Source organism: Pelophylax lessonae (genome assembly GCF_965119305.1).
Source record: "Pelophylax lessonae genome assembly, chromosome: 3".
Classification (NCBI taxonomy): Eukaryota; Metazoa; Chordata; class Amphibia; order Anura; family Ranidae; genus Pelophylax; species Pelophylax lessonae.
The window spans coordinates 417,890,806-417,903,811 of record NC_138770.1 but is presented as its reverse complement, the minus strand read 5'-3'; the positions used below and the strand labels follow the sequence as shown (position 1 = coordinate 417,903,811).

General features: G+C 34.7%; 1 protein-coding gene across 1 annotated transcript in view; it reads left to right on the top strand.

Annotated features, from left to right (window-relative positions):
• The window catches only part of TRDN (triadin), a gene marked incomplete at its 3' end in the record, with an annotated part of 647,190 nt that overhangs the window by 105,456 nt on the left and 528,728 nt on the right, over nucleotides 1–13,006 (top strand). Inside the window, exons 4-5 of the mRNA XM_082250910.1 lie at nucleotides 5,910–6,041; nucleotides 11,277–11,306. Coding sequence (XP_082107036.1) covers nucleotides 5,910–6,041; nucleotides 11,277–11,306 — 162 coding nt within the window. The remainder of the gene's footprint in view (nucleotides 1–5,909; nucleotides 6,042–11,276; nucleotides 11,307–13,006) is intronic.

The following is a 13,006-nucleotide window of genomic DNA, read 5'->3' as shown; positions in this document are numbered from 1 at the left end:
TTTGTTTATAGCGCATGATCAAAAAATCGCACAGGTGATCAAATACCACCAAAAGAAAGCTCTGTTTGTGGGAAAAAAAGGACATCAAATTCGTTTAGGTACAGCATAGCATGACCGCGCAATTGTCCGTTAAAGTCACACAGTAAAAAATCGCAAAAAAAATCCTGGTCAGGAAGGGGGTAAAATCTTCCGGGGCTTAAGTGGTTAAACTCCTCCCCCTCAGTGCCTGAAACAATAAACTATCAGAAATATTCTCTTTATGAAATCCAAAGACAGGCTAATTTTGCCACTCAATATGGTTCTTGATTCACTTTATCTGTTTAGCCACTGTGGCTTAGATAAAATGTCATCACATTTGTATCAGTTAATGAAAATATAATATAACCGATCACTGAAGGTAATAAAACAGATTACAGTTTAAAAGTGAGATAAAATAAGTTCCACTCTTTATAACAAATAAAATTATTGTATTACATTGGATATTTTACCCATATTGCTTACATCTCAGCTATTTTCATCTTCTGTGTTTATGCTGGCAGTGACCACACAGTAGTAGCAAATTTAGTCTTGTACAAACCTATTTTGTTTAGGATTTAGGGAAAGTCACCTTTCTTCCTTGGTTTTTCACCCTTCAATTGGGTCAGCCTTGATAAATTAAATCATTAGTTCCTGAAAGGTTACCATTATTATGCTGTCAAAAGGCAACATTAGTGAGTACATCAACATGGACAGCTCTCATTTATAAGCATTGTTGTCTTTTACTGTAATACTAGCATATGCTAAACACATCATTCACACAATGCCTCAACAACACAATGACACAGTCACTTAGCTGCCATTATAGAAGCTAAAGTGTTCCATGTCCAGGAGTTTTTGTTATTACCTAAGGTTATAATGCTGTCATACTGTACATGTTGTACTATGTACCGTTTAGATTTTCTATTACATCCTAACATGCTTTTTGTTTTAATAAGAATCTTTCGGTGTGTAGTCAGCAGTATTTTAAACCAAAGTAAAAGCATTCTTAACATCTTAATATTCCCTTCATATATACCCTTTCGCAAAAAACGATTTTGTTTACAGTAATATAATGTTATGGAAATGTTGGCTTCATTCCAAAATGGGGAATACTGTTGTACAAAGTTTTGCTAACTGAATGGGTTTTCCAACCAATCCAACAAAATCAGTTATAGAAGGGCTAAGTGTACTCTTGGCCTTTTAAGGCATATCCAAAGCATTAAGAGGTTTTTTTTTTTTTTCTATTTTGGATAGTGGATAGATAAAACCTCTGTCATATTTTTTCCCTTTTTCCCATCTATGTCTTTTGGGGACATTTCCCTTCACTTGTTGTTCTGTACACATATCAGGAAGTGAAATGAAATCTTCCAAAAGTGAAGGTGGTCTCCTCTTAGGCAACTGTTTTCTCAACAACAAGTGTCACTATTGAAAAATGTCCCTTCATCCTCTATTCTGGTGACTGCTCAGTATATGTTAACAATTCCCTCATTATTCAGCATGAAAAAAAGAGAGGGTGAATATCCCCAGGAGGGACACAGATATAAACAAAAACCTGATTAAAAAAATGAATTACATTTAGAAATTCTTTATTGATCAAATAAATTAGTGTTCTAATTTCTGACATTTCCTACTTCATGCCATAGGATTTCTATCATACTAGGACAGCTAGAAAGATGCCATGCTTCTCAATGAATTTATTTAGAAATCATGCAGGGGATGTGAGTCCAAGAAACTACTTGTTTTAGCTTAGCATATAAAACATATATACATGTGATGTTAGTGGAATAACCATTTTATGGCCTAATTACCCTTAACATACATGCAATAGAGTAAACAACAGATCATCTGCCCTCATCAGAGTAAATACTGTGTTTAAATCTCCATTCAGTGCCAACCATGGTGGTGGTGCAGGTCAGGGGAATTGTTGGCAGAGCACCATGCACTGTGAATGTACACAGACAGCTGATCACTAATCAAAAAGCAGTTGATCAAACAGCAGCTGGTGTTGCAAGCAAGCCTATGTTTTAGAATTTAGAGAATTTGGTAAAGCGACTTATTAAGCGACTTACCCAATATTGTTTCACAGTTGAAGAAGTACTACTCACACAGTTAAAGTATGATTAAAAGCCAATACTTTTTTTTCAGATAGATGAGGAAAGATAGATAGTTGGGAACTCCCTTTTTTTTTTGCCTGTGTTCTTTTAGAAAGATATACCTTCACTCCCTGAGACACAATGATAAGTAAGCGAAAATCCCCCCAAAGTGAGGGAAAATCCTCTTAGACAAATTTCACTGGAACAGGTGTTGCTATTGGAAGATTTATCCTTACTTCCTGTTCTGATGACAGCTGTATATTGTGGATTTAGTTTCCTGTCCCAATCACAATAGTTACAAGGTCAAATAGAGAAGCTGGGACTCTCCAGTGGGGACACAAACACCAATAAAGGGGTTGACACATCCTCACTCTGCTTTAAATAAACTCTGCAAAGTGAAAGTTCTCTACTCAATAAGGAACTTAACTCTTTTCAGCACTAAGAATAAGCAACATGAGAGAGACATCAATTTTAAAATATTTTAAAATGGGACCTTGTCTAAAACGGAATTCTGTCTTTTATCTTTCTTTATTAACCCTTTTATGACCAAGGGTCATTTATATCTAGTTCCCCAAGCAAAATGTCATAGCATTAGCACATTAGTTAACTTAAAAAAACTTCTTTTACCGATTTGTATACATATGTATGTATGTATGTATATGTATATGTATGTATGTATATATATATATATATATATATATATATATATATATATATATATATATATATATATATATATATATATATATATATTTTTTTTTTTTTTTTTTTTTATTTATTTTTTTTTTTTTTCAAGGGACATACAAGACTTTTATTTGTACAGTATATTGTTTTAATAAAAAAAATAGTGTGCTCTTCTTTTATTATAGCTTGATAAGTGAGAAAAAACTTTTTCTATTTTTGAATTCGTTATCATTTTTTTAAAATGCAATAGTTTCTCACAGTTACACTTTTAAATAAATGCCACCAAAGATGAACTATTCCGGCAGGATGTGATAGTATTTATGTGCAGGCTGAAGGCTTTCGTTTTTTTTTAATGAAGCCTTGACCTGCATGTGACCACTATGTCAGAGCTGACATAGTAATCACACAAGCAGGTACCATTATAATTCGTTTTTGATTGTCCGTGGAGAACCTGCCTGTCAGTGTCAGCCTGGACTGGGAACCAGCTGCTGCTGGTGTCAGATGCTGGTTCTCAAAGGGGAGGATGCTTTTCCATGGCATGGGGTATTGTGCTGAAGAGCCATAATTAACAAATTACGAGTAGGAACTGATAATTCTGACCAGTATAAAAAAAGGTCAGACAAATATGAAATATTTAGATTAATATAACACTTTGTGCTTTTAAAACAGCAGGTGGAGCATTAGGCTCTTTTCACATTTACAAGTCCTGTTTTTTACTTTATTTTAAAAAATGGAAGCCTATTGTTGACAGAGCTCAATGACTCATTCAGCAGTGACCCAATTCCTTTTTGGATGATTCAATTCAAAGGTTCAATAAGATGCTTGCAAATCAAGCAGTATTTGCTCTGATGTCTGGTCAGCTAAACATAATGCTTCTGGAGTCCTTTGTGTTTAAACCTTTATTTGTAAAACATAAATGGTATACATTGTAAAACACAAAAACAGTTTAAAACTAAAGAAAATAACCCAAAACCAATAGAGTTTCCAAAAAAAAAACCACTAAAATAATACTCTCAACCTATAATAAATTACAACCGTAAACAACATGCACCAGCTACAATCATTATCCTATTGAGGAAAGGGCATGTATTTGCTAGGATGTCTACAAAAATTCTACAGTATGATGAAAATGTGCATCCTTGCATTCTTTTGCTTGTTTTGATAGTTTCCATTGTGAATCAGTCAAGTACTTACTGTTTCTGACTGGTGTGTAGTACAACAATGCAGGAGGAAATGGTGGCAAACATTATAGTGTTTTGCTATTTAACCTTACCCACATTTCTTTTAATAATGGACTGAGGTAAAGAAAGGAGTGTATGTATATAACTTCTAGGTCCAATAAAAAGTAAAATATGATTATTGTTGTATAGTGCTAAGCATGAGTGGGACTGTTTCCTTTTATGATTAACCTCAGAGCTTTGAGCTTTGTTGTATGTCATCCATAACCTTGTACAGTGCTTGATCAGCATGGTGAGATTTTCTGTATCTAAGAATTTTTTTTTTTTTTTTTTTTACAAAAATCCTTTACCAGTTAAAGAAATCTCAGAAAACAGTTATTTTCAGGAGGCAGATATTATTTACAGGAAGCACATATATTGTACTGGGAATGAATGCCGTATTAAGAGTTCCTATTCTACCACTATAATACTTTACCCTGTCAGGAGAATTGATCAGTGATTTACAGTTTTTTTTTTTAAGTTATTATGGTGTATATATCTTTATAGTGTGGTTTATTCAATTGTGAAGGTCATGTGTATTAGTGTATTGTATAAAGATGCTGCTAAGCCCTGTCCACCCTCATACTTCAAAGTCTTGCCCATTTTATATACAAATACAACCTCAGCAGTTTCAATGAGCTTATACTGAAAAAAAAATTGTATTATAGTGTTTTTTTCAGACACCTAGTGTTACACATAGCACTTATACCTGGCTTTTTTTTTAGATCTGTTATGGTAACAAATCAGTGGCACAGAAACATGTGACCAGTCAGTTATTGAAGCTCAACGAAAGTCTTAGTCTTTTTTTGATAGTCTTGTGCCACTGTATGGTATGTTTTCTATCAAAGTTTTATTAAAATAATGTCCCAAAAATACATTTATATTTGTGGAAGTGCACTTCTTTCACTCCCACTCCAGATCTCTATTCTGGCATAGCTAAGTAAAGGCATGCATGTCACGAGTGTCACTACACACATATATGAAATGCAGAGGAAGGGGTGTGTTCAACCAGGTATGAACAATTACAAGGCGCAGGGTGTCAGGTTATGGAGCTATGGATTGCTCAATCAAATGTGGACACACTAGAGTTGATTTACCTAAATCAAATAGGCTGTTCACTTTGCAAGAGAATTTCCATTGGCTGCATGAATGAGGTGAAGCTCTGTTGACTTTGATAATCCAATCATGAACACCCCCAGCTGCCCTTGTGCACTGTGTTTATCCTTTGTACCTGTATACCGGGCGCCCAGCTTGCCTCTTTCCTATTCCTTAACCTGATTGTTATGCTACTACCTGCTGTTCATAATGTCATTTTGACGTGTATTCATCTGTTATGCACCACTATTACCTATTGGTATTGTTTTGTACTACATTCCTTCTGCCTTAATAAAAACCGTTTGAACAGAAAAATACAGATTTTTTAAAAAAAAATTCCTTGCATGTGATTGGATATTCCTTGGAAAAAAATAAACTTTCACTATATTTACTAAGATAAAGGAACATTCCCTTGCAAAGTGAACAGACTAATTGTTTTTATATATCAACCCCACCAAGCAACTATTATACCAGGGAAGTAGAAGTAAGATTATGAAAAAGGAGGTTGTTAGTACAATGTCTAGTACAATGTCAGGTTAGCTGATTATCTATTTCTAGAACTTCAACTGGGCTTCAAATATGACTATGTACATTTAAATTCCCTACCATTGATTGCACATTGTTATGTTAATTACTAAATTACATTTAGTGGACGTATTAAATAAGTGTGAATAAGACTGCCTTAAGAAAAGAAACATAGAATATTATGGAAAGTGTTATTTAATTAACATGCAAAAGGTATTGTCAAAACAATCGGCTGACCTTTTTTCATTTCTTCTTTTGTTTTGAATTATGTGTTTAGGGGGTCCAATTAGCAAACTCCGAAATGATCCAGTGAGAATTATTCACGATGCTGTGGATGACACTACAGATTGGATATATGCCATCTTTTCCACTGTATCAGACTTAATATCATTTGACGATGAACGCAAAGGTAATTAAAAAATAAAAATCACTTCATCTTTTGAAATGCAGGCACTCATTCTTATATTATTAGAGTACACAGGTGTTTGTGTGTTGTTTTTTAGTTGCATGCATTTCAGAAGGATCTGGAATGCAATGTTTGAATTATTAATTGGTTCTTATGAATCAGTGTTCATTTGCATTTGGTGTTGCTTTTAGAATACATTGGTTTGCATTTATACAAGTATAAAAGCAACTCAAATATATCACAAATGCAAGTCCCCTATCCCTGTAAGCATTCTAAAGTGTGTTGCTCCTGGCTTGCTCCTGACTCTTATGTCTGTGTACATTGGCCACAAAGCTGCTTTATCTTGGGGTAATTTGTACACTCGTGTGGTATACTATTACACATCTGTGTTTCGACCTTTTTTTAAGGTCATTTTTAGTTCAATGCTTTTATGAAGTTTCATAGCTTTGGAGCTAAAAAATCATTCAAGCCTACTTAAAGGGGTTTCATATCTTTGTACAAATATATTTAGTAATAACATATAAACAATGAAACTACTTAATTTTATTGTAACCATTGGAGGCAAAAAGTCATTAACTCATGATGAAATCTGTTATAGTTTATATGCAGTTGCTTCCTTACTAGTTGGACCAACACAATGTTGCTCTTTTTACTACTACTCTCTCACTGGTGAGCATAATTGTGCAATGCCTGGTGCCAGTAGGGAAGTGGTTCCTTTAGGGTTAGTTGTTTCCTTGCCTGGCTGATTCTGCTGCTGCTAATGTCTCACCATTGGCAGAATAACCCCCCGAATAATGCTTTTTTGTTGGTCCCAAAGCCCCATTCCATAGAAGCCATTGGGGTTGATTTACTAAAGCAAATAGAGTGTGCAAACTGCAAGTGCAGTTGTACTAATTTTCCCCAGAGCTTAGTAAGTGTAGTGCAGCTCTGCTGATTTCTATCATCCAGTCATATGCCAGCAAAATGCTGTTTTTTATTTTCCTTGCACCTGATTTTGTATTCTTTACAAAATTAAGCTTTACTATATTCACATCTACTAAGGGAAATTAGCACAACTGCACTTGCAAAGTGAACGGTCCATTTGCCTTTAGTAAATCAACCCCATTGTTTCATACACTGCACTGATGATAGCCAACAAGCCTGTAAGGGCTGTAGGCAGTTTGGAATAAATTGTACCATTATATAAGATTGAACCTGTGCTATACAACAGTGGTTATAATTAAATAATACACACACATACCTCCTGTTTCAAGAAAGGTGTACTGTGCTTTTACTAGGAAATAAAATATATTGGAGATAACATAAACTGGTTGTTAAAAATTTGGGGTACACCCTAAAAATGAAAATTTGATTTTGATAGGCTTGGCTTCTTTGAGAAGTCAGTGTAAATAATTGTATATAGAGCCTGTATCAATGGATTTTGGGCCTGTGTCCATCTAATCAGTTTGACATCAGATTGAGAATCTTCTGAGATCATTTAGTATTAATTAACAGGTGACACATTTGACCTGCATTTGATCTCCTTCTGACCTGCATTAGACCTGCTTCAAGCCAGTTTTGCATTACCGTTGACATGGATAGAAAAGCAATGCCTGCTTGAAGCAAACTGAAGCTTAATGACACAGGGCTTGATAAAATGTTTCTCCTTTTGGAGATTCCATGTCTAATTAAAACTGTTGCATATGGAATAAAGCTATTGCTTTGGGAGGAGGGGCATATTTTTATGTTATGTTTTTTCCTATAATAGTAGTGTTACATTTTTAAATTATTTTAAGAAACATACCATTTTCTGTAGCTGTGTTAAATGTTTGTAGAAAACTATATCTATTAATATTACTTTTACACACTCTACAATACAAAACTATTCCTTTTAAACAAGGGCAACCTTGAAAGTCAATTTACTACAGCAAATGTTCAACATGATTTTCTGCTTAAAAAATCAATATAATCCTTTTTCATCAATGCTAAAGGCAGAAAAAAATGTATAACAGAGTCCTTGTGTAAACTTGTTTTAATGCAGAGCATGTGGTACATCGTACACAGCATCAGAGATCTTTTACAACATATCAGTGCTTGCATATCTCTGATTAAAAGAAAACTGTGATGTAGTTGTTTGTGTGCTTCCCATTGTTTGAACTGTATGTTGGGTTCTTTCAGATGCTCAGCTGCTTAAATGCATAAGAGATCTATTTGCTGATTATAAATAATCCTGAATAAACAGTTTTCTCCAAAAGACAAACTGCAGATATTTTCTAAACTTTATATTTTTAATTAAGCATGTGTAAATCAAACACTAAAAGGCTATGACTTGAATTTCAAATCAGGTAATACAAACGACTGGTATTACAAATGCTAGACTAGAATACTTTTTCTTTTTAAGATTAGAGATAGGAAAATTTCTTAATTTTTTTTCTGCGACTTAGTCTCATTATTTGCTCCCACAATCCAATATTGCAGCCTTGGATCAATCATGGTGTTAATATTTATATAACACACACACACATAATATATATATATATATATATATATATATATATATATATATATATATATATATTAGGGATCGATTATCGGCAATGCCGATATATCGGGAGCCGATATGCACTTTCCCCGATATATCAGAATCGGCCCCTGAGGTTACTGATATTGCCAATATTTCAGGAAAGTGCTTGTACCGGAGTGATGCCTGCAGCTAGAGGCATCACCCCGGTACCGGCATCCATAGTTGACGGTCAGCTGTCTTGTAATGACAACTGATGCGGCTGTCATTACAAGGAGCCGGAGGGGATGTCCCCCTCTCCCACTGTCTGTCTGTGGCTCGCCCGGGTCTCCCATCCCACCGGGAGACCCAGGCATCCTACCTGCATGGCCACTGAAGGGAAGACTCAATCAAAGCCGCATTTGGCTCTTATCGGGTAAATAACCCGGAAGTGATGTCATGACATCACTTTCAGGTACTCTGCGGCAAATCCAAAAAAATGCGAGCATTCAAAAAATTTTTTTGATTTCAACATTTTTGGTTTATTTCATCCTGAAAGGTTGCTTATTATCGTTGGTATCCTGCTGTGAAGACTGTTTTGGCTAATATCTGTTAATAGAGGGCTTGGAGCTGTGTTCCCTGATTCTGTGAGAGTATTATGTGATTTGACCATGCAGGGTCGTGTTTTTAAGGTGAGAGGCAGATAATGCTTGGTGGTAGGAAGTTGCGAGCATTGAAGTCACATTGATTGTCATTCACCAGACCACATGTGGACTTTCCTCTCTTACATCACTCCAAGTTATGGACTGTCTCTCATAATATACTTATAATACATTTTTAATATATTTTAATATAATTTATATTTATGTATTATTGCTGACCCCACCTATAGGGTAATTTCTACAATCTGTAGAGGGTTTACATGACTGCACTGCGCTGTGTTTATAAGAGCATTCAAAACAGCCAAACTTGGCATTTTGAATGCTTTTAAGTGCAGAGGAGGGGTTTGGGGTATTTTAGACCTCCAGATCCCTCCATCAGAGTACCTGTGAAAAAAAGAATAATAATTAAATGACAAAAATATCAGTATCGGTATCAGCGCTAAAAAAATTATATTGGTCGATCACTAATATATACTGTATATATATGTACACAGTATTTCACAAAAGCGAGTACACCCTTCAAATTTTTGTGAATATTTTATTATATCTTTTCATGTGACAACACTGAAGAAAGGACATTTTCACTTAGGGCCAGCTTTTAAACATTAATGGCTGTGTGTTGTGTTATTTTGAGGGGACCGCAAATTTACACTGTTATACAAGCTGTACGCTCATTACTTTACATTGTAGCAAAGGGTCATTTCAGTGTTGTCACATGAAAAGATATAATAAAATATTTCCAAAAATGAGAGGGGTGTACTCACTTTTGTGAGATACGGTATATATTTTTATTTTTTATATATTTTTTTTCAAATGGCACCAGACCAAAAGGCCAAAAGGCTGTTTTCTTCATTTATGGGAGGCTATTAGGTAACTTTGATGCCCCAGGAGGTTGTGCAGAAACTGAGAGGGTTAAATGTAACTTACTTGCACCTTGTTGGGGCATGTTAGATGCTGAGCCCTCCCTTTGAACTGGCAAAGGTGTCCAATGGTTTGTTTAAAATGGGGTTGGTGAAGAAAAGCTTTAAAAAAGCAAAAAAAAAATGGTGTGCTGCTTTATTTAAAAAAATCACTGTAAAAATTAACAATGGTCTTCTGCCTCCTCTTCTATTAATTTAAAGAACGTATTAACAATAACAGTGTAGAGACAGGAGCACAGAAACTGATCCTGACTCTCACAGTCCAGTTACTGCTGCTATGACAAATCTTTATTAGATTCAGTCAAATCACAGCTGAAAGCTGGCTATTTCTGTTTTATTGCTGCAATTTCCATATATTCCAGGTTATAAAAAAGGGGACACTGCTTCTCAATGTTAAGTTAGGCAAAATGTATCATTCATTAACATATTGCTGTTGGAGCCAAAAGCTATTGGGGGAAATATCCCTGGCCCAAGGACCAACAACAATGTAGCTTGATAATTTTAAGTTAAAGTTTACCCTTTAATGCTGGTCAAATACTGCATGCATAACATGTACAATGACGGAATGAATACACGTGTGTAGAAACAAAATTGCTTGATTTATTGATGATGCTTTGAGTGATGCATGTAAAACATAACCTTTTCAGACCTTTTCAATAAAATGTGCTAGGAGCAAAGTTGGTACTACATAATATGGTAAACCAAATATTATCATATTTGCTTGCTGGGTGGAGCTTTACTTGAGTCAGTGTTCCCTCCCAGTAGGGATTTTGATTTTGGCTACTTACAGACCTTAAAAGGGATTATGGTGTAAGATTCCCCCTGTATATAACAGAGGGTGGCAAATCTAACCCCATATTCTTCTGCACACTTTTCAAGTAAATGAAAATGATCCATGGATCTTCAAGGTTTGTTTCAAATCCCACTGCAGGCAAACTGGCCGACTCATCCCTACACAGCAAACACAATTAACTGTATGGAAATCTGACCAGCATGAGATGGATTCTACAAGGTTGTTATGGGCAATGTGCTGAAAACTTTGCTCACTGCACTATTTTATTCAATAAATCCATTAATGCACTAATTAGTAAAAAAAAAAAATGTTTGTTCCCATCTTCCTAAGAAGAAGTAATGTCCAGCAGGGTGTCTCATTTGATCTTTTTTTATTTAAATTCAGGACTTGCAGAGCCTGCTGTGAAAAAAATAGGTTGGTAGTTCAGTATTCTACTATCATCATTTTTAGGATTAGACTACCATTTTTTTTAGAGTTTTCATTTTTATTTGATTATATAGCAATAACATTTGAGGGATGACCAAAGTAAAAGCACATGATTAGGCTGAGTCAGTGACTTAGTTGGCTTTGCAATGTTGCTTTAGCTTCTGATATTTGTAACTTTTATTGTCCAACAAGCAAAAATATTTTTTAAAAAATAGTTTAAATATGTTATGTGCAGGGTTCTTTTTATGTTACCACTCTGTAAGTAGTTGAACTGATAAAAATTCATAATTGATTTGCTAAAAACAATGCCATTAATGTAAATGGTTTGACATGTTTTATAAGCAATACCAAAAGAAGGTACCAACCCAAAATTAAGCCATTACTGTTATGGTACTCTCATTATCCTTTTAGAACACACCATTTCTTTTTATTCTCGTTTTCTTAAATGGTTAACACTTTGTTCCCCAAACGAAAGAGTCTTACTCCTTCTTGCTGGTCTACTGCATGCTATGAATAATTTAAAAATACTGAAATCTGAGCCACTATACAATCTGATGGACCATGGATTTAGCTGCAGAAATCTTTCTGCCACACCTGGTTGCCAATGGCTGAGCAAGCCCACTGTAAACTCCTCAAAACAATGTGTTGGTTTTGATTGAACTAACATTTTTAGCACCAGTGTAATTTTCTTAAAATGTCAGCTAATCTAAAATAACAGGAATTATCCTGAGTTTCACAGGTGTATTTTTTTTAGTAATGTATTTACATTTAACTGAAATATGATCAATGGGCATGGTCATATTTTACTTATTCGTAAGCATAATGAGTTTTCTGCCCATCCCTTGTTATCTGGGATTATTGATAAGAACTCTACAGATCATGGAAAGGCACTAAATACTGAGAATATAGACATTCAAAAAGGGAGTGTAACAGTATACTTCGCAAAATATATACAGTATATGTAACAAACAAATCTATATTGAACTTTTAAAGGTAAACTCCTGTCTTATAGCAGACACCATAAGATGTCTGCTAAAGCATTTATTTATTTATTCAAAAATCTTACTTTGTATTTTATAGCACAATATAAATAGGCAAAGCTTGCCATTGTAAAAATGCGTGCAGCCATAGTAAAAGTGACATAACGTGTAAAAAAAAGGAAATACAGACATATACCACTAGTGAAAAAAAACAAAAATGGTAAAACTGATGTATAATTGACTATAATAACTGTGCATAAAAATCCAGAAGGTTTCCATATAGCAAAAAATAAACTCAAACTCCAGTAGTGTAGTAGACACTATCCTTAAGGAAGGTACCACAAGTCCCAGCATGTATATAGAGCCAATCTTCCCAAATGTTGACAGATAAAGGCACCAATAAATGTGATAAAGGAATAGCCGCTTACCAAAATATGTTGGCTTCCAAATTAATTGACAAGCCAATAGCGCTTTTGAGGGTATTCCCCACCAGATAAAGATCACCAATCAAATGGACTTGCCGATGGTAAACACATTCCAATGGACATAGAAATAAATGCAAGGATACATAGTGTAATACAGCTTAAAAATTTCTTCATTTAATGTTAAAAGTGCACCCACATGATATATTATACAAACGAGCATGTATAAAGAATCCTAGGAGATCAGGCTGCAGCGTTCCTGTACGAATCGGCCGAGGGGCATGAT